At 42.8% G+C, this 22648-nt stretch overlaps 1 protein-coding gene across 4 annotated transcripts in view; it reads right to left on the bottom strand.

The window, feature by feature from the left end:
- Positions 1-19125, bottom strand: part of ASXL1 (ASXL transcriptional regulator 1) — a 76806-nt gene extending 57681 nt beyond the window's left edge. For 2 of the 4 annotated variants that reach the window (XM_047744747.1, XM_047744750.1), the window contains exons 1-4: positions 18568-19125; positions 13035-13117; positions 12044-12046; positions 10591-10699 (exon numbers count right to left, since the gene is read on the bottom strand). In XM_047744747.1, the coding sequence (XP_047600703.1) occupies positions 10591-10699; positions 12044-12046; positions 13035-13117; positions 18568-18624 (252 nt within the window). In that variant the 5' untranslated portion in view covers positions 18625-19125. Of the gene's footprint in view, positions 1-10590; positions 10700-12043; positions 12047-13034; positions 13118-18071; positions 18424-18567 lie in introns of those variants that run through there. The other 2 variants (XM_047744749.1, XM_047744748.1) reach the window with 2 other exon arrangements.
- Between the last annotated feature and the right edge of the window lie 3523 nt (positions 19126-22648).

Genomic DNA, 22648 nt, shown 5'->3' with positions numbered 1-22648 from the left:
TTATCCTAGGAATACAAGGATATTTGAACACTGGAAAAATAATCTATTAATATAATTCACTATATTACCAAATTCAAAGAAATAAACTATGATACCTTTGCTCACACAAATTATTTACTGAGAGACAATAGTAACTAAAATTAACCCCCCCCCCCCGCCGGGAGTTTATGTCCTAGTCAAAGGAGACAGACAATAGCAAGTATATAGCAAATGATACACAGATTATCAGACATAAGAAGAAAAAGATAGGGCAGGGAAGAGGGGAGTGCTGAGGGGTACAGAGGGGTTAGGGTGCGATCTGAGCAAGACCTGAAGGTGGTGGGGGAGCAAGGCATGTTGTGGGGGGAAAGCATGGCAGACAGCTGAAACAGCAAGGACATAAGCCCTGAGAGAGTACAGTGGCAGCGTGTTCAAGGACCACCAAGGAGGCCACTGTGTTTATCCAGCAGAGTGAACCAGGGGAAGAAAGTAGGAGGAGAGGGAGGGTGGGGGCAAATCTCATCAGGGTCCTGCAAGCAACTTGAAGGATTTCAGCCTACCTAAGGGGGTGAGGGGTGAACACTAGATGGTTTTGAGCAGAGGAATGAGATATGACCTGACATTTAAAAAAAAAATCTTCCTGGGGAACTTGAGTGGCTCGGTTGGTTAAGCGTCCAAATCTTGATCTTGGCCCAGATCTTGATCTTAAGGCTGTTGAGTTCAAGCCCATAATGGGCTCCACTCCTAGTGGGGGGAAAAAAAAAAATCTTCCTGGCTCCAGGGCTGAGGAGAGTGACAAGAGTGGAAAGCAAGGAGACCAGTTCAGAAGAAGTTACTATAAAAATCTAGGAGAAAGGAGAAAGACGATTGGTGGTTTAAACCACAAAAATGGCCCGGGGTAGCAGGTAAAATGGACATATTCTGAAAGTTAAGCCAACAGGGTTTACTGATGATTACATGTGCCACGAGAACAAAAGAAAGGAGTTGAAGACAACTCAAAGGTTTCTAACCTAAGCAACTTAGAACATGGAATTCCCCCTAAGTGATATAGATAAGACAAGGGTGAAAGGTTTGGGGTGGGAAAATCAAAATCGGTTTTGTGTATGTTAGTTCTAAGATGCCATCAGTATCCAAACAGAGATACTGAACAGACACCTGGACAGATACAAGTTTGATGTCCAGGGAAAAATATCCAGGGTGGAGATACACTTTGGAAGTTGTCAGCCACAAAGAAACAGAGAGGCAAAGGAAACAAGTTACCAAAACAAAGGAAGATGAAATCTAAGTGTTACAGAGAGAGGTACTGAAAAGAACCAAGTGGATTTATCCCCTAAATTCCAGAGAGGCTCAGAATTTAAACATGGCAAAGATGAGGTATGGGATTGAGAATATAGGGATTATTAAAAGCATACATCAGGAGGACACAGACATCCTTACTCACTCCAGCACCACACAATCAAGCAACAGCCACTCTCACTGCTGCAGGAGACAAGTGAAGCCACAAAACCCACGATGTGTGGAATTTCCCACTAGTGTTTAAGAGCCTGACTCTTAATTAAGTAAAGAACAGTCCCTCAACCAAGATCATCAGACATTTGAGTAAGGCCCATAGGGTGAAAAATGACCTACACTAAAGGATATACTCATGGAAAAGATTCTGAAAACTCTCAGAGACAGGAGATAGAAAATAGGGGGAGGGGCAAGGGCAGGGAGGGCACTAATCAAATTGGCAATGAATTTCAAAAACAACACTGGGGCGGGGGTGGCTCAGAGGGTTAAACCTCTGCCTTTGGCTCAGGGGGATCAAACCCCGCATCAGGCTCTCTGCTTAAGCAGGGAACATCCTCCCCCCCCCCCCCCGCCCCACCCCTCTGTGCCTGCCTCTCTGCCTACTTGTGATCTCTGTCTGTCAAATAAATAAATAAAATCTTTAAGAAAAAAAAAAAAAAAACAACACTGGACCTTACTTTTTTCTTTTGAGAAAATAAAGCTTGTATTTCGAAGATTTTCAACTACTTCATTTTACAGAAAAGAGATGCTGGTGAACATTCCATACTACTATATATTTCAACTTTGATACTAAAAATTACTGTCCTAAACCAATTCAACTGTTTGTCAAAGAGAACTGCTACCAGTTACCAGGAGTAACGTTCTCCTTCTATGAGTTTTTCCACTGCATTTTTTTTTTTAAGATTTTATTTATTTGACAGAGATCACAAGTAGGCAGAGAGGCAGAGAATGAGAGGAAGAAGCAGGCTCCCCACTGAGCAGAGAGCCTGATGCCTGATTCGGGGCTTGATCCAGAACTCTGGGATCATGATCCAAGCCAAAGGCAGAGGCTTTAACCCACTGAGCCACCCAGGCGCCCCTCCAATGCATTTGTCCAACAGTTATTAAGCACCTCTTACGATAGACGCTGAGGACACAGCCAAAGACAAAATAATACTGATTCTCTACCCCAAGGTCTAGTCGGAAGAGACCTGTCAAACAATTACCTAAATAATTAGGCAATCATTAACTCGTAAGTGACCAGAAGTAAAATTTGGGGCACAACACGAAAATCCAATTTAGAGATAAAGTTTCTGAGGTACTGACATTTAACTTGAGACCTGTAACCAGCAAAAAGGAGAAGACAGTTCCAAATGGGAAACACTAAAACTCTAAAGAGCTTAAGGAATTCAAAGAACAGAAAGATGGGCAGTGTGGCTGGGCAAGGTTTGAATTTTTTTGGTAAATGCCATAGGAAGCCATTAAGAGACACTAAACAGAAATGTATCATGGTCAAATCATGTTTAAAAAAAAAAAAAAAAAATCCCGCTGGCTACTGTGTGAATTACCAAGGAGCAATGTGGGCAAACGTGATGCTGAGGGGGCAAACGTGAAAGCAAGGGGCCCAGGCAAGAGTTGTTTTGGTATCCAGCCTATGAGTGTAACTTAAGAGTAAGGTGGTTGCAATGGGAATGGAGACCAAAAAAAGTACAAGAAGTCAGAAGTCAAAGGAGTATTGTCCAGAGTTAACGGACCCAAGAAAAACTGGCACGCAGAGTCAAAGAGACTAAAACAGAAAGGATTAGCTGACACATAAAGGCACACATGTAAAAGCCCATCTAGTACATGTGAATCAAAAACATTTCCCAGAACAGAAGACAGACATCTTTTTTGCTCCCCATCCCTTCCCTACCTTGTGATGCACACAGAATTTAAAAATGCCTCCCAAACATTTGAGAACCAACTCATATAGTCAAAACTTCAAATCTCCTAAGCCTGTCTTCCATGTGTTGAATACAAATCTCTCAAACAACCAAAAAAATATGACTTGGTCCCATTTACTTAAACTCTCTCAGGTTGCTTCCTCATTATTACAGGAGTAGGAGACATATTTATGTTTCAGAAAGACCAATGTGACAAGTATGATGACTGTCTTGGATACAGTTAGCACTCAAACATCAGTTTCCAGCTTTCCTTCCAGATTTAGCTAAGCTAGAAGAAGCAAACTTTCTTAGACTAAACAAGCTCCTCAAATAACTCTCCCAAAAAGTCTGATCTGAAGGACTGAGAAGAGATCATACTGTTTTCATACTGGGTGATCCAAAGAAAAGTGTTTTTTCAAACACAATCCCAAGGAAGCCTGGAACAATTTCATATTCCTAGAACCCTGGTGCCTTAAAATCACACTTTAAAAGTATAACCTTTTTGTTTTAAAAATACACATCACTTTAGCGCCCCTGAAATTATCATCCTGCCCACCCCCCTGAACAACCACAAAATCATTCCAGTGGCAGTGCTTTCGAAACCTCTGGTACCTGACCTTTACCACACTTCCATTATTACAGGGCTTTGAACTTCAGGAAGTAGAAGAGGACAAAAGGCAGCTCATCTCTTAGACATGAAACCAGAGTCTGACTAGGGCTCTAAGAACAATCAAGTTCTCTCTTCTCCCTGAGCTGGCTGGAAATCCTGTCAAACAACAGAATACCCCCCTTTTCCATAAGCGGATCCAGACATCCCTTGAGAATTATTCAAACAAATAAGGAAGCTTTTACCAACAGAGAGGTCAAAGCCTCCATCAAAACCAAACTGCTACTCTTAACCAGAGCAAATGGTACTGCTCTACTAACTGGGCCTTCTGTGCAGACCTCCTACAGTTCAGAGTGGAACAGGGCTCACAAGAAAACTGTCTGCTTCCAGGAAATACCAAATGCATCACAAAAGAACAAAAAAGAAAAATATCCCGTGCTGACTCTTCATACAACATAGTCTAGATGCTAGAATGGGAGCACAGGAAGGATTTTTACTGCATTTTTACTCTAGAAGGTTTTCAACAGAGTTCCAGGGTCTGGGAAAGATCCTCGACTGCTTGAGGCAGGGGTGGGGACAGCAAAATTTCACAAAAGATGGAGCAGGTGGTCCCTCACAGCTTGCTTCAACCAGAGCAGTTTCACAGCCTCTATTCGTATTTTGGAGCTCCATTTCATGACATAAAAGGATTTTACACCTCAAGTATTTAAATGACCAATCTATTTCAACTTCTGAGAGTTAGAGACAAAGAAGTATAAATGGAGATATTTAGTAAGACATGAGGTGCTATACTGGAACCCAGACCTTGACTCCTACCTAGTCCAATGCTCTTACTACCACAACACACCACTTATTCTAACACAGAAAAGAACACCTATGACCCGAAATGCCAATATAATTAATGCAGAGTGCAGAAATTCAACCAGTCATAACTAAAGAGTCACATCTAAGGACATGAAAACCTACTTGGCTTAACAATCATAAGGATTTTTCACTAAAGAGAGTAAAACTGACATTTCAAGACATTATCAAAAAACTCACAAGATGCCTCAAAAAGATCAAATGACCAAAGGTCATAAAACCTATAGGAAAACTCTTTATTCTAAATTAGCATAATGAAAAGAAATTAAACTCCAAAGGTGGGGGCCCTGGATTCTAGTCCCAACTTGGCTATATGCATCTGTGACACAGATGTATAATCACAGATACATCATTTAACCTGTTAGAAGCTCAGTTATCTAACTGCAAAAGGAAAATGAACTGGATGATTTGAGAGCCCCTCCCACACTAAAATTCTAAGATTCTAAGCATTTTAAAAGATCATATATTTGTTAAGGCTAACAGACTATCAAAGACATTGTCTTAGGGGCGCCTGGGTGGCTCAGTGGGTTAAGCCTCTGCCTTCGGCTCAGGTCATGATCCCAGGGTCCTGGGATCAAGCCCCGCATCGGGCTCTCTGCTCAGCAGGAAGCCTGCTTCCCCTCCTCTCTTTCTCTCTCTGCCTGCCTCTCTGCCTACTTGTGATCTCTCTCTCTGTTGAATAAATAAATAAAAATATTTTTAAAAAAATTTAAAAAAAAAAGACATTGTCTTAAAATGTCACTACCGTTTAGAGATTCTATTTTCTAACAAGATGATCAAAGTTCAAAACTCTAAAAGGAATAATAACATTTTATCTAAAACATACCTAAAATGTTTAAACTGTATCTAATGGCTCAGTTTCTGCCTGTAGCAATTAAGAGGAACCAGATTATCGCCACAGTCACAGACAGATTTACTTCTAGTGTCAGCAGATTCCTGCACAGATTTATGTAGAACTGCTCTAAAGAGGGCAAGGGGGAAAAAGGATTCTTAGACGTCGACTTGCTGAGCAGAAAAAAAAAACCCAAAATATGCATATTCTATAATAAAACTGATATAAAAGAAAGGTGAATTATAAGGAGAATCGACTAGCTAAGATTTTGATGAAACCTAATCAACTACTTCTCATCCAGCCAACACTTCTAAGTACCTACTGTGTGCCAGACACAGGGGATACAGTTAAAATAAAGTCCCTGCACTCCTACACTAGTGCAAAGAGGCTAACAACTACGAAGTAATTTCTGATATGGATAGGGCCATGAAACAAACAAAAACCCTCCTAATGTTGTAGAATTAGATGGGTAGAGATAATGTTCATTGAAAAGATACTTTTGGATTAAGAACCAAACGACAAGAAGTGACCGCAGAGCTTTCTAGACAGAGGGACTAGCAAGTGCAAGGGCCCTATGGTGGACACAAAGTGGAGGTGTCTGAGAAACAAAGTGAAGACCAGGGTGGCTTTAGTAGAATGACCAAGGGGAAAGTGCTAGAACAGATTACAGAAGTAGGCAAGGGCCACACATGATAGTGACATGATGTGATTTGCATTTTTAAAAGACCACCCTAGGGGCGCCTGGGTGGCTCAGTGGGTTAAAGCCTCTGCCTTCAGCTCAGGTCATGATCTCAGGGTCCTGGGATGGAGCCCCGCATCTGGCTCTCTGCTCAGGAGGGAGCGTGCTTCCCCCTCTCTCTCTGCCTGCCTCTGCCTACCCGTAATCTCTCTCTCTCTGTCAAATAAATAAATAAATAAAATCTTTTTGAAAATAGATAAATAAAAGACCACCCTGGGACGCCTGGGTGGCTCAGTCAGTTGAGCATCTGCCTTCAGCTCAGGTCATGATGCCAGGGTCCTGGGATCGAGTACCATGTTGGCTCCTTGCTCATCAGGGAGCTTGCTTTTCCCCCTGCCTACTGCTCCCCACGCCTGTGTGCACTCGTTCTGACAAATAAATAAAATCATGGGGAAAAAAAAAAAAAACCACCCTACTTGCTGTGCACAAACCAAAAGTCAAAATGTCGGGGCACCAAGGTGGCTCAGTCAGTTAAGCATCTGCTTTCAGCTCAGGTCGTGATCCTGGGGTCCTGGGATCCTGCCCCACATCAGGCTTCCTGCTTAGGGGGGAGTCAGCTTCCCCCTCTCCCTGTGTGCTCTCTCTCAAATAAATAAATGAAGTCTTTAAAAAAAAAAATCAGAATCTTCTCTGATACTGCCTTTCAAATGATAGACTCCATGATTTTATTGTGTCTAAGTCTAGGCTTATTTCCTTTGTTCTTCTCAGTATTTAACAGTAACATAAATAGCTTTGAAATTGCTGTAAGTGTGGAGTTGTACGTGAATATTTTAATTATAGTTATAAAAATAACATTGTGGGACTGCAATAATTACCTCCCTCTCTTCCTCCATTTGCTTTTTCCTTTCTTTTATCTGCCGACTGGATTTTAATGTACGGATACTTCAAATACAGTTGTCTATTTCTTCTACCAAAAAGAGGTTTTTCACACTTTTATAAAAATATTCTATATATTTTAAAAAATCCAATGTGGCTTGTTAAATTGGGTTAAAAGATGTTGAAGGCTGAGCCCTGTATCATACATGAGATACAATAAAGTGGAAAGAGCCATAAGTAACGTTAAGTGACATATCCATGTGAGAATCATTCCATAATGAAAATGCACGACTTTCACAGGACTGCAGTTATACCTGGCAGTAAGCACTGCAAAGACCAATACAGGCTAAACTCACCAGTGACACAACCACTAAGTCGAAAAAGCATAGTAGTTCAGCATCAAAGTCCTAAAAATGTAGAACACTACAAAGAAACTCAGAGTGGCTTTGTAAGAATGGGAAATCCCAAGTGTAAAGAACGATATGAATCCTACCTCTAACCAGACAATGATGGACACTGACAGATGACTTCAAGAAAGGCCTAAGGAAAGCAATTCAAATCAAGAATTCAAAGCATGGTTAGATTTCACCTATCCCGTCCATCCTTGAGAACTAGCTCTGGGGACTGATGCAAGCATCTATATATAAAGTGTCAAATGTACCGTCACATTCCCCAAAACAGCTTTTTATCAGAGAAGGAACCCTGTGGCATGCCCCAAAAGACGCCAGCTTATCTGTAAACCTTTAGTAATCATAGATAAAGCCACACAAATGTATCCAGAACTGAAAAAAAAACCCTGTTGTCAACTAAGTAGCAAAATCACATGGATCAACAGAATTCTGACCTTGATGGTCCACTAGAAGAGATTTCCAAGCAGGGGGCAGAAAAACTACAAGGCATTCTGCACATGCTTTTTCTTAACACATGAGAGATAAGGTAGGCAAAGAAAATGCCACAGGATTTCAGAGGTGCATTTTCCAGAGAAATTAAATTAAATAACTTGTGCCTTCCTGGCCCTTATTACAGGCAAGACCCAGACCAAACTACCACTATACCATACATCGCATCAGTTCCATCCTTCATTGCTGAGTGGCTCTATGCTACAGCCTGGAGGAGTGGACATGATCTAGCAGTGCAAATAGAAAGAAGTCTGGAAATAACTAAGATTTCTACACTTTTATTAGTCCTTTAAAAATGTATTTAATCCCACAAAACAACTGCCCTGAACTATTCAAAAATATCAATGCCATAAAAGACAAAACAAGGCATGGGAACTATTGTACATTAACAAAGATTAAAGAGACATGACAACCAAATGAAATGCAGCATTCTTTCTTTTTATTTTTTATTTAAATTCAATTAATTAACATATAGCGTATTAGTTTCAGAGGTAGAGTTTAGTGATTCACCAGTTGCATATAACACCCAGTGCTCATTACAACAAGCGCCCTCCTTATTGTCCATCACCCAGTTACCCCATTCCCCAACCCACCTCCCCTCCAGGAACCCTCCGTTTGTTTCCTAGAGTTCAGACTCTTTTAGGGTTTGCCCCCTTCTCTGTTTTTATCTTATTTTATTTTTGAAATACATGATTCTTGATTGGATGCTGGACTGAAAAAATTAGCTATAAAGATTATTTGTGGAACCAGAGACAATTTGACCGTGGACTATATATTATATACTACTGTATCAATGTTAATTTTCTTGAATATGAAAATAAGATTATGGTTATGCAGAATAATGTACTTGTTCTTAAAACATTCATTCTAAAGTATGGAAGAGAGGTATAAAGCAAATTGCGGCAAAGTCATAAAGACAAATGAAACTCAGTTCCTACTCTCAATGTGTTCACAGAAAAATGTATTTCTCCTCCCCCTTAAAATAGAAATAGGTCGTCAACATGCCTATTTGTAATATACATAATATAAACAATTATAATCATATGTAACTATGTACCATTATGTTATATACAACAATGTGTAAATGCAATGGGAAAATGTCATTAGCAAGCAATTGACAATAAAGAACCTAAAGGAATACCAAAAAGGCTACCATTTATTAAGGACCGACTCTGTGTTAGAAATGCATATACCACCACAAAGAAAGCTTAAACCTGTCCCACGTTATAAAGGTAGGTTTGGAACTCAGGGCTCTATTTCTCCCCAAGGTTTGGTTCCTGACACTACATTATGCAGCCTCTTAACAAAAGAAGTCCAAAATACTAGAAATAGATACAATATAGAAAATAGCAAAGACATCTGAATATAAGATACATTTGAAGTATACATAACATCAAGTTTTATGACTACAGGTTATGGACATTGTGGTATTTGCTCAAGTGCTTAATTCTCAATTAAAGAAAATAAGTCTATCAAGAAAATAAAAGGGAAAAGTTGTGTACAGACTACTGAAATTTATAACCACATTATGGATGAATAGAAGGGTCAGCATCAAATTCTCAGTTTCCTCATCATCATCCTGTCTACCTCAGGTCAGCAAACCACAGTCCCAAACCAAATCTGGCCCTCTCACTGTCTTTGGAAATAAAGTTTTATTGGAACACAACCTTGCCCATTCATTTATGATTTGTCTATGCCTGCCTTCCTGCTACAATGGCAGAGATAAATAATTATAATAGAGACAGCAGGGTCCACAAAACCTAAAATATTTATTACTGACCTTTTACAGAAAGTTTGCCAACCCCTGGTTTAAATGATAACCATTTATATCACAAATAGTAAAAAAATAGTCTATTCATTTCAGCTCTATTTAAGCTTTACTGTGACCTCTGATTTAAGTTCTCTTCCCTCTGTAATTAGTGCCACTTAGAAAAAGCTAATGAGTTTTTGAATTTCCACAAGGATGTTCACATGTCAGTTATATTCCATAGAGTAGGTCTTATTTTAGCTGCCCAGTAATTTATCTTTCACGGTACTATTACAAACAAAATCCTAATTAAAGCACATTTGCTGTTACCCCCACACATCCTTATCCCAATACTGCCTACAATCTGCAAAGATATAAACAAAGAAAAGATGAATAGCTGATATGACTTTCTGAAAATACGAAATAGCTGATATGACTAAAGAACTCCTAATACCCTGTTCACCCTAGAATATCTCAAAGTAGTGTTTAGGACCAACATCATCATCATCACTGGCCTGCTTATTAGAAATGCAAATTCAGGGGCGCCTGGGTGGCTCAGTGGGTTAAAGCCTCTGCCTCCAGCTCGGGTCATGATAGAGCCCCGCATCCAGCCCCCCCCCCCCCCATCGGGCTCTCTGCTCAGCAGGGAGCCTGCTTCCTCCTCTCTCTGCCTACTTGTGATCTCTGTCAAATAAATAAATAAATATCCTCTTCTCTCTCTGCCTGCCTCTCTGCCTACTTGTGATCTCTGTCTGTCAAATAAATAAATAAAATCTTTAAAAATAAATAAATAAATAAATAAATCTTTTAAAAAAAAAAAAAAAAGAAAGAAAGAAATGCAAATTCAGGGGTCTCATCCCAGACCTATACCAGGTAACTCTCACACTAAAAGTTTAAGAACAGAGTTGATATTACTTACCTTGAGTGTGAACAGGCTGATTCGGCCTGGCAGTTTATAAAACAGCCCCTCTCCTCCTCTTGAATTGGAATGTAGCATGGCATTGAGACACGCAAGAGGGGATGTCCCGCTGTAAAAACATACAAGGATAGATGAGTGTTATAGAAATCTATATGCCTGCTTACTCAAAGATCCAATACCCTCCAACTCATTCTTAAATCAAGAAGCAGCAGAGCAAGAAATACAGCAGAAAAGAGCCCATGATGACAAGTCCACTTTGAAAGTAATACAGGGCAATGAATGAAATCCCCATCAATCACACCCAGGTAGGACATGGTATGTGATTCCCTTGTTCCACACCCGGCACTTCCTTAGTGCCTTGTGACAATATCAACCAAGTTCTCAAAGAGATTTAGAAAAAGTACACAATGTTCAAATTCAGGGAGTTTTAAAAATGCATATTACGCAATATTTTTATTAAATTTTAAAAATTAAATTTTAATATTAATTAAAAAACAAAACTGTGTTTCCTAGCCTCTGTATTTTGACCTATATATATAATGCTCAGAAACTGCCACAAAACATTATCAACACAAAGACCACAGAATCAATGGTGCTGTCCCAAGAAAACAAGCACACCTTTTCATCCCCAGTTAAATATTTGCTAATAAGCACACAAAAAAGAATATTTCATTTGCTTTTTCTCTGTTGGGAAAGGAAGAGAATAGGTTTTATTCTACATCTAGCCAGGAACAATCACTTAAATTTCAACTTAAAAAAAAAAAATTCAGTCAAGTGGATCTGGTACCCAATAATGAAAAAAAGATGGCTCATTAGGATAGTTCACACTCCCTGCTGCAGCAGTTGGTTGCAAAACAGTAACTCAGTGAATTAAAGGCCATCTACTGAAACTTAAAATAGAACAGCTGTCCAAAACACAGACAAACGTCCATTATTAATATTAATGAAGACTGGCACTAGCATGTTAGTGCTAGGAGTCACCTGTGCACCTTCTCGTCCCTCTCCCCAGTACGTTAAAAATATATAAATATCTTAAGTAAAGCCTCTTAAGATCTTTCAGAACCAGAAGCCTTAATTTATGCAGTGTTAAAAATAAATTCTGAGTCTAAAAAAGCCATTAAAAAAAAAAAAACCTATTACTTATTCTGCTTTGGAACACACTGGATGCTAAAAAAAATTTTCACCAAGAACCAATCTCTACAGAATCTTTGTGCAGAATCTGGAGTATCAAGTGGGTGTGCTAACATCTCTGCTACAAGGGGGGACAGCATGCTGGCAGAGTCCTTCAGCAGAACAGTGTGACTCCTACACACTATACCTCTGTCTACAAATTACAGAACTGCTCGCTCACTCATCATGAGCCATCATGACTGCTTCATTAATTCCTATAAGAGCAAGAAGCAGAAACAAGTTAAAATTCTCAATTTCATCTGTCCCAAAGGGACTAATTTACCTTCTATAGGTATAGTGGTCCAACAGCAGTGTAGACAGCAGCATGATGGGAAATAGCCCATAAAAACAAAAATAAAGCACAATTATAACACTACACAGTGCATAGGTACTATTTAAATGAGTGTGATCTACACAATCCTGATCTTCCCTCCCCACGAACCGTCAGCTTAAGACTGCCTGAACTGATAACTGGAAAGTGAGGATCTTTTGACCCTAAAAGGCCAATTTCAAGCAGCTAAAGCTTAACCAGCAAAAGCATGTGCTATTTGTTCTGAGTCCCAAGAAGGAGACTGCATTGTGCTCTCCTCTTTCATTTACATTAAAGAAGAGGAAAGCTGGGATGAGAGTGAAGAGAGAAGAATCAAACACAACCACTGATTTTCATGCCTGCTATTCCTTTTGTCTCTAACTTGTTGCTTCTCTAGGAAAACTACATCATAGGAGAATAAAATCAAGGTCACGTTAAACTTTGTATATTCCTATGATGAACGGCTAGAATCAGCAGGGAGGAAAAAAAGCTAGTGGTGTTATGGTGATGAAACCACCCTTCTCTTGATCCTAAAACAAAGAACTTCAGGGATATAGAAAGAAGGGAAGTTTTAAACAAGACAGAGTCTATCAGAGTCTGCCCCTTCTCTCCTAAAATGTGCAAGAGAGTACAAAAGAAAACGCATGGATTCTGTACACAGAGAACACACTCCATGTCAAGATTTAAGGCAGAGCAAGAATAGGGCAAGCCACTGCATCTCTAATGAAAACAAAGGGATGTTCACCCACTCCCACCTGCCACTCAGAGGACACACAACCTGGGAGAAGAGTTCTGTACCACACCAAACCCGGGACAGGCGGGGGAGTGCGGGGGGGGGGGGGGGGTGGAGAGACGAAGAGACACAGAGAGAGAAAGCATATTACACACTTAATCATGTCACTAAGCATCTACAGATAGGCCTATGCCCTATGAAACCCTTTTGAACAATGAGAACAATACAAACCTCATTTCCTTTAGTCCTTCTGCCTCTATGACCTGCAGAATCTGTTTTGGTGTCATTGGGGCATCCGAGTAGTTTTCTAGTACCTGAAGAAATATAAATGTTCCGATTTTAGTGCACAATTTCCATTTATACCCATCAGTCCATATCCTGAGCTAGTTCTGCTGTGAGGCACCACGGCTGTCAATTTCGTTTTTCCAGAGTTAACACTGCTTCAGAAACCAAATTACGTATCTATCTAAGATGCTGCTAAAAGTGACTGAAATTAGCGTAAATACTCTAACTCTTAATTCTAAAAACACCCATCCTCTCAGCACATGTGCTATGATATGGTGGTCGGGCCTTAGCAACACTGGTTACTGCTTAACTTCATATTGTTCACATGACTAAGGCACAGAATACACAGAGCTACAAAATAATGACAAGACAGAAATGCACTCCGACTTAGAAGTCTGATTAGTACCCATATTTTTAAGTGATGGTTTCGCCACTGTGTTGTGAAATTTTGGTGTTAACTGTCACAGTACATTTTTCCATTTGGCAACATGAGGCTCTGATTCTGTATGACTGGTGCATGCAAAGCAACGAGAAACAGAACGTCCCACTTGTGTTAGCATCATCTCCAACAAAGTCATGGCAGCAGCTTCCCAGCGAGCAACTGCAGCTCTCTCACGGGACGGAGCGGAGATGTTTTAGAAATGCTATCCTTCTCAGGAAGGAGGAAAGCTGTCAGTATCTCTGCACCGTCTCTACATCAGCTGCTGAGGCTACTCCACACAACATCTTGCAGTCCCTTATCTGTAACAACTAACTGAAGCACTGCTTTGTCACAAAGAAAATGTGAAGCAAGTCTGACAAGGACTGCTGCTAAAGGGTTTCCCGGCGGAAGAACACGAGCCCTCAGCACTAAAGGAAGTCAAGCTTTGGAGAAGCAGGTGCTGAAATCAAGCCCCTATTTACCATGGTCCCATTGTTAGCCTCTCTCAATTCTACATTCTCTTCAAGTAGTATTATCATCGCTCAACTTCAACTATAGCTTCAACTACTACCTATAGTCTGCTAATTCCCAAATATCCACCTCTAGCCTCCCCAGCTTCTGACTCAAATATTCACTTCTGGACCCACATCCCCCCCCCATCATCTGTTGTAATTCTTCTAACCAGCAACTCCAATACTTTGCCCCTCTTCCTCCAGCACCTAATGCAGAAACCTAGGCAGCACCCCTCACTCTCTCACCTGTCCCCCAGTTCCTCCCCTCACCCACACACAGCCTCTTGGCTAATATCCCTGCAACCAGCTCGGCTTTCTTCAAACCAATCCTTTCTCCACCACCATCCTTCACTCCGCAAATACATGAAATACTTCCCCGTGCCAGGAACAATGCTAGAATTCAACGGTAAACAAGACCAAATCCCTGCTCTTGCAGAACTTACCTGCTTTAGCCTGAGGTCAACCCAACAAAATAAATCTGCCCTCGTCACTTTCCCCACTTTAAAATTCTTCAACAGCAATCTAATCACATACAGCAAAGGCCAAAGCTTCCGAAGAAGAACTCACCAGCTCACTGGAAAAGCACAGGCTTTAGAACCAGACAGACCTGGATTTAAATGCTAGCCCTCCGAACTTGGCCGAGTTACCTACCCAACCTGAGCGTCAGTGGCCTGACTTATGATGGAAGGCTATTGCTGTCTTCTCGTAAGAGTTGTTTTACGAATTACCGGCCATGGAAGTGCGTGCCTCTGGTGCCCAGAATAAATATGTGCTCACGGGCCTGGCACACAAGGCCCTTGGAATCTGGTCTCTGCCTGTCTCTCTACCTGAATGCCAAACTGATACCCCACAACTTCACATTCCAATAACTATGGGTAGTTCTTCTACCCAATTCCCACACTCTCCACCCTGCCTGTGCACAAGCGTGCACACACAAACACACACACACCACCGGCTCCTTCTCGCCAGCTCCTAACATCCTCCGTGAGGGGCCTAACTTCTACTCACCCTTCAAGAATCAGTTTAAAAGGCACCTTCCTCCAGGAAGCCTTCTCTGTCCTCTCGCAGGCAGAGTTAAATGTCTCTTTTCAGTGTCCTCGTAGTCCACAACACATGTAATTTACCTTCCGAAGTAGGACACTTGTGAGTGCAAGGAGGAACCAGTCATAATGATGCCTGGACAATAAGCCTGAACCAGGATGTCTGTTTCTCATACATACATCTATGATGGCACTTATCATGCATGTAGTAAAATTCTATTCATGGGTCTAGACCTTCCATTCCCAGAAGACCATAAGTTCCTCAAGAGCAAGCCTTATCCATCTTTGTATTCTAAGAACCTGAGTGCCGAGTTAAACAGTGTTGACTTGAACAAACCCACAACAAACCGTTAGAAGCTACTAATATTCACTGCCACAGACAGCACTTCTCTCTAAATGAGAGCTGAGCTAGCGAATTTTTGTAAGGTAATTTTTTTAAGCAGCAGCATGACTCTGAAAAATTAGTTACCAATTATTTAAACAGCAGTCGGGAAGAGCCTGAGAATCTAAGAGAATCTACAGCCTGAGAATCTAACTTCTCTAAAAGGAAGTTACATCAAAAGATACAAAGTATTCACTTTTATTATAATTGTATATGCCTCCAGCTTTTAGTGTAAGAACAATTCAGCAGTGTTCTATTTCTAGTCCTTGTCTTTCTAGCACACTTTAAAAAAAAAAAGTATCTCTTCTCCTACTTCAAAGAGAAAAAAAAATGTTTGATGTAAGAATGGTCAGTCCTCAATCAAAGTGAAAGATAAAGCGGACAATGAAGAATTTCTCAAAGCCAGGGAGAATCCATTTAAGGACATTCAATTTACCGGGAAATCCCCTTGGCAATTTCTCCCAAACAAATCGTTCCTAACAAGGAGTAGGATTTATACCATCCAACCCTCTAAAGTCTACCTCTTATATCTAGGAAAGACAATACTACAAAATGTTTGAGAGAAGAGTATCTACTCCTCGACAACATAATTAACATCTGCAAAAGCCAATCTCCTGGGATATACTACATGACTGAAATTCTCCAGAAGTCTCCCCTTTCCTACCAAAATAGTTTTTTAGAATTCCCAGTATCACTCTAGCCACCAATCTAAGCAAGGTCAGGAGCAATATGAAACCACCCCAAAGCAAGTGCATCTGATTGCCAGGGCAAGCACTCCAAATTCACCTGTCTGAAGAGTCGATTTAATCGCCCGCCCTCCCCTTCCGGCTTTCTCTAGTCCGGCTGCTCTGTCCAGCATAAGCTCTCTCAAGCTCCCCAGCGCTTGGGTGTTGCAGCAGTTTTCTCTAAACGGGGAGAGGACTCTAAAAAGTTGCCTCTCACCCACAACATGGTCTTGTCCAAAGGGACAGAAAATTCTAATAAAAAACAATAAAAGATATGCACAATTACAAGCCACGTTTCCACAAGGTGTCTACAAAGTCATTCCTGTTCCTATTATTTTTTAATGAAGAGCCATAAAAGAAAGAGAGAAATAACTTACTCAGATAATCTGGCATGAAGTTCAGCCAGTGACAAAACAAAACTAACAACCTAGATACTGGAGTTCAGATCACAGTAAGTTCAAGAAGCTAAAGAGGCTGAACAGAACAGTGGACACTGAATTCCCAAAGTCTTTCAACTTGTAAGAGCCAACAGAGCTTTGAGACAAACTTCAGAATTCTGTTAGAACATAAATAACACGGGATTTAAAGGCACTTTCACCTACCTCTAACAAGTAAAACTCTAGCACGTAATTTTCCTTTTGGTGCCCAGAGTCATAAACATCTGCATACCAGGAGTTTAGAGAATTTCAATGAACACCCAAGACTCAGCTTGAGGAGAAGGAAAACAAGCACATTCTTTGGCTCTCCCCTCCTCTCCTTCAGGCCTAAATTTGTTTCCAGGTGTGGCAACACTGGAGAAATCCTAAAATTTCCAAGAGATCTCAAAGTTAGCCAAAGCTTCCAATTTTGATTGAGTCAAAAAATATTTAGAACTTCAAAATCTTCAAATTTCATATGCCAAACTAAAACAAGTGAACTGAAGCATGAAACTTGAGCACACACTTGCTGTTTCTGTTCATTGGGCAACAAATGCCTGGGGAAGACAATCAGGAACACCAGGGAACACTCTCTAGTAAACCAAACAGTTCTTGTAAGTCAATAACTGAATTCTACATGCTCCAAGAAAGAAAAGGTGTACCATGGAGCTGTAAAGACCCCCAACACTACAGTCATCTCTTTGCGCAACACTTGTGAGGAAGGAACCTCACTTCCCAATAAAGTAAAAGATCAGAAAGTAAAGCTTCATTCATCATTAAAAGTGAATTACAGCAATTACATATAAACTACAAGGTGTCAAGAGACAAGTATGCTATCCGCACTATAACCCAACCCTGTACATAGCTCTTGAGAAAGTGACATCTCTGGGAGAAGTTACTATTGTCATCTGCCAAGATTTTATAAGAACATGTCTCCCAGTGTCTTAGCTTTGTGGGTGCAAATCCAAAAGGAAGGTATTTCCCTTACAAGTCCTCTGACGCTATGAAAGCAAAACACACAACCCTCCTCCTAACGCAGCTTCAACACTCAAATTACTCCCTCATTTGCTAAGTCCTCAGTGAGCAGAATCTTCACAGATACTTGGTCTTTGTCCAACACTTCATGTAAAACACGCACCAGGACACTAAGGAGAGGAGGACACACACATACATCCTTTGCAAAGTAGAGTCAGTTCTCTGCAGAGTGCCTATCTCCAGTATAGCTTATGAAGTAAAACGCTCTAGTCAGCGTTTCTCAAAAGTGTAGTCCCGGGCCACCTGCATTACACTCAACATGGCAAGCTGGTTAAAATGAAGACACTGAGGCTCCCTACTCAAGTATGAATTTCAGACTCAGAACATCTTAACTAGGACTTTAGGACTAGCATTCTTAAGAACCTCCCAGGTGTCCCCAACAATACACTAAAGTTTGAGAACCACTGCTCAGGGTTCCACCTGGGAGCAAGCACTTGCTTCCCTCCACACACCTGGTTTAGACTGGCAAAGCTCAAAATGTCACTCGCGTCCTTAAAATCGGGGGTGTTTTCCGACCCCTGGAGTCAAACACACACCCCATGGCCCACCAGGAAGCGAGGGAGGAGCTTCCGACCCTTCCCGGAAACCTAACTCCCCCGAGTGCATAAACGAAGCTTCCCCAGACCCCCAGACGCTGCCAAATAGTGGGGGAGGGGAGGCTGGGGCCCCGCCGCCCAGAGCGGGAGGAGCCGGCCTGCCAGCTCGCCCCTCCGCAGGAATTTAGGGGGTGGGGGAGCTGCAGAAAAAGGCGCCACATCCGACCCGCGGGGGACCTCTCCCCCACCCAACGCCTGGGGGGTGGGGGAAGCTGCCCCATTCCTAGAGAAATGGTGGCCCCGCCCCCTCCTGCAGTGGGCAGGGCCTCGCCCCTCCCCCTACCCGCGGAGGGGGCTCTGCTAGCCCACCCCCCCGCGTCCCCCACTGAGCCCCCTCGGCGGCCCGCCTCACCAGGCGCGCGGCCTCGGCCCACGTGCGCTCCTTCTTCCTCTTCTGTTTGTCCTTCATCCTCCTCCTCCCCGGCGGCGGCGGCGGCTCCACGCGGGACCTCCGGGCGGGGCGGGTGGCAGCGGCGCGGGGCTGGGGCAGCGGTGGCGGCGGCGGCGGCGGGGGGCGCGTGGCGGCGGCAGCGGCGACGCGCGAGGACTCGGGTGCGGCCGGGGAGAGGGGGCGGGCGCCCGGGGACCGGCTGGCGCTAGACCCGGCGCGAGGGCGGCGGTGGGGGAGGGGTGGCGGCGGCTCCACGCGCCCGCGCTGCGTCAGTCGCCCACGGCGGCGGCGGCAGCGGCGGCAGCCCCGCGATCGCTAAGGAATGCGGCGGCTCCGCATAACCACGGGGTCAGAGGTCACGGCTCCAGCCTCCGCTTTCCCGCTTTGCTGAGGGACCGAGACAGGCCTGGCGGTGGGGCAGGAAGGCGAGACGCGGCTTTCCCTTCGGCGCCCGGGTGTGTGCGTGTCCGCCGTGGGTGTGTGTGTGTGAGTGTGTGTGAAGAGTGAGGAGGGGGAGTGTGGGTTTTTTTTTTTTGAACAAAAACAAACCGAAAGGGCGTCTGGGAATGGTAGTCCCGGCTGCTTCTCTGGCCTCCCCCGCTCCGGAAGAATATGGCTGCATGAAACGCTTGGACCACACTTCCCGGCGTACCTCGCGGCTCTTTTCCGCCCTCCCCTACTTTCCTCCCCCTCACACAGAGCTCGGTAAAGAAGACCTACGGGCAGTAGTTCGGGGAAGAGACTGGGCGGAGTCTCGCGATGTGCGGGAACTGGCTGGGAGCCTGAGGCATTCTGGGAGGCGATGCTGGGAAGGGGCGGTGGCTGGACTCCCCAGCCATACTTAACCCTTTCGGAGCTTCTCGCATCCCGGCAGCTGGGCGGTTAAGGGTGGAGATAGAGAACTGAGGGTAGTTCGACTCCCAGTGCTCGCTTTGTGCCTTTCCCCGCCTAAACGGTTCTCACCGACACTTCATAGAGATGACAAGGGACAGGACTTTCCCTTTTGGTCCTGCCCTAAATGACTCACCGCTGAATAATAATGAGACAATGAGACACTCATACCAGTAAAACGGTTATTCCGCGTTTGATGGACCTAAACAGTTCCCCATTTCCTCCTGTGCTTTCATGCTGCTAATACCACTATATGTTTGCAGAAGTTGCTCCCGCAGCCTAGAGCATTCTTAACCATTTGGCAAACTTCGTGATAATGAGGCGCAAAGAACTTGGACTTTCGGACCATACTGACCAGAATGCAACTGAGGCCTTTTTAGAGGTGGTACCCTGAAGAAAACACAGGCCCTGGAGTCAAGTAGACCTATGCTGGAATCCTGGCTCAGTCACCCCCTGGGTACCTAAAACTAGGGGCTCAACTTCTCTGAGCCTCAATTTTTTTTTTAAGATTGTTTATTTATTTGACAGAGATCACAAGTAGGCAGAGAGGCTGGCAGAGAGAGAGGAAGGGAAGCAGGCTCCCTGCTGAGCAGAGATTTCCCCATGTGGAGCTCCATCCCAGGATCCTGGGATCATGACCTGAGCAGAAGGCAGAGGCCTTAACCCACTGAGCCACCCAGGTGCCCTGAGCCTCAATTTTTTAAATCTACATTAGTCTAATACTTCACAGCACTATTAGGATTAAAATTAACATAAAACACTTGGGAGACTGGAAGAGGGTGTGAAGTGGGACCTTGACATTAGGTCCATATAATGTGGCTCCTGGTATAGAACAAGTGTTTAATAATTAGTATAAGCTGAGAAACAATGGTCGCAGAGTATGAAACCTTGAGCCCCTCTGAGCCTTGGTTGCAGAGTATAAAATGAAATGAGGTTCAGAGTACTGAACACATAGGTTCTCTGTACTTATTTGTCCAGAAACATCCTTAAAATCAGTTTTAAGCTGGATTATTAAGCAGCTCTTCGAAATTAGAAAGACAGAATCAAAGGCCACGTTTGAAAGGTTTCCCTGGTGAGGAAAGAACCTTCTCCCTGATGTTAGCACGTGGAAGAGCCAGGGTTAGAGAAGACCCCTACTGTGCTGCCTAGTCCTAACACCATGGAAGCCAGTGCTCCTGCTTTGATGCTCATCACACAGATGTCCACGCCCAGTAAATAAAATATTGCAAAGTGAATAGACTGTAGAAAGTTAAAAAAATAAAATCTTTCTCCCTTTCTTCACCCCAAGAAGGAGGAAAGGAATAATAACCCCCTACCATCACCACCACAAAATTGTTTCACCTGATTTTTTTTGTTTTGCAAAAGTTGTTTTTTTAATCTACAGCTGACACAGTTACCTTTGACAAGTCATTTGACTTGTTTCAACTGTTTTCTTCTTGAGTAGTTTCACCCTTCTCTGACCTCCAAGGAGTAATTAGAAAAGATTCACTCTGTACATGTTTATGGGTGCCTGGGTGGCTCAGTGGGTTAAGCTTCTGCTTTTGGCTCAGGTCATGATCTCAGGGTCCTGGGATCGAGTCCCACATTGGGCTCTCTGCTTGGTGGGGAACCTGCTTCCCCCTCTCTCTTCCTGCCTCTCTGTCTACTTGTGATCTCTGTCAAATAATTTTTTTTTTAATTTCATGTCTAGTACAGGCCCTGAGGGCAAAATAATGTCCTCTCCAACACACACCACCCAAACCATCTATGCCCTGGTCCCTGAAACCTGTGACTATGTTACATTCCATTGGGAAATTGACTTTGAAGCTAGAATCAAAGTCTATAAAACAGCATGATTATCCTGGATGATGTAGGTGAGCCCTGTATAATCACATGGGCCCTTAAAAGCAGAAGAAGAACACAGACGAGATGCTTTGGACAGATGCAGAAGAATCAGAGTGGAAGCTTGAGAGGACCTCAACCCAGTGTTGCTGGCTTTGCAGGGGGCCAGTAGCCAGGCAATGTAGGCAGCCTCTCGAAGCCAGTAACTCAAAGCCCTGCCAGTCAGTAACATGACCTCAGTTCTAGAATTTCATGAAACAGGACTCTCTCAACCTGAATGAGCTTGCAAGCAGGGTAGTCCCCCCGCCCCAAACTCCTGCCAAGTCTGCAGAAGAATGCAATCCTGCCAACACCTTGATTTTAGTCTTATCAGAAAACCAACTGAACCATACTATATATAGACTTCTGGCCCACAGAAAGTGTAAGATATAAATGGATTTTGTTTTAAGCCACTAAATCTGTGGTAACTTCTTACAGTGGCAAAAAAGATAAAATAAAATTTAAAAAAGCTAATACACTGGAATTCTTTCAGACAATAGTGACTGGCTCTCTCACAGTTGGGTCAAACCGTGGGGGAATCCAGATGTGATTGTTTCAAGGTCCCTGCCCTTACAGAATCAAACAGAAACTACTGACATCATAGGTAAAGTGTGAAAAGAGTATGTTCGGAGGACTGTACAAAATATGTTGAAAAATTGATTTTAGTCATTAAGCCTTAAAGAGCTGTGACTTTATTTTTTTATACAAATAACATTTTATTACATAGGAATGTTCCTGAGAGAACAAAGATCACGGGAAGCCCCAAAATGAACTATTTTCATTATGTGATTTTTTTTTTTAAGTGAATGAGACTCAAATTTATTCTGTTGTCAGAAGCACCAAAACATAAACCTATACTTTTGTGTGTGTGTGTGTGTGTTGTTTTTAATCACAGTGCTTTGATTACAAATTATCTTTGAAATCAACACAGGTGCCGCAGGACCGTCTAAGATAAACAGGTCTGTATTCAACCCTGCTCTGTTTGGGGATGAGTCACTGTTTTCAAACTGAACAGTTATGAGCAGCACACACATTCAGGAATTTGAATAACATACCGCTAGCAGACCCAGGAATTCCCAAAAGGGCAAAAACACCTCTTGAACCTCACTGTGAGCTAATGGATTGCCACGGGCTTTTGACCACAGCAGTCCTGAGTCTGAATCTTCTTGCTGTTCATTCTCCAGCTAACTGGCCTTGGTCAAGTTCTGAAACCTCTCTGACTCAATGCCATCATTTGGACAACATGATACATAAACTCAAAGTGTAGAACTGGGATTAAGTAGGATCTTTG

This window comes from Lutra lutra, chromosome 9 (genome assembly GCF_902655055.1).
Source record: "Lutra lutra chromosome 9, mLutLut1.2, whole genome shotgun sequence".
Lineage (NCBI taxonomy): Eukaryota > Metazoa > Chordata > Mammalia > Carnivora > Mustelidae > Lutra > Lutra lutra.
Note: the sequence above shows the minus strand (reverse complement) of the source record. Positions and strands in the feature narration are given on the sequence as shown.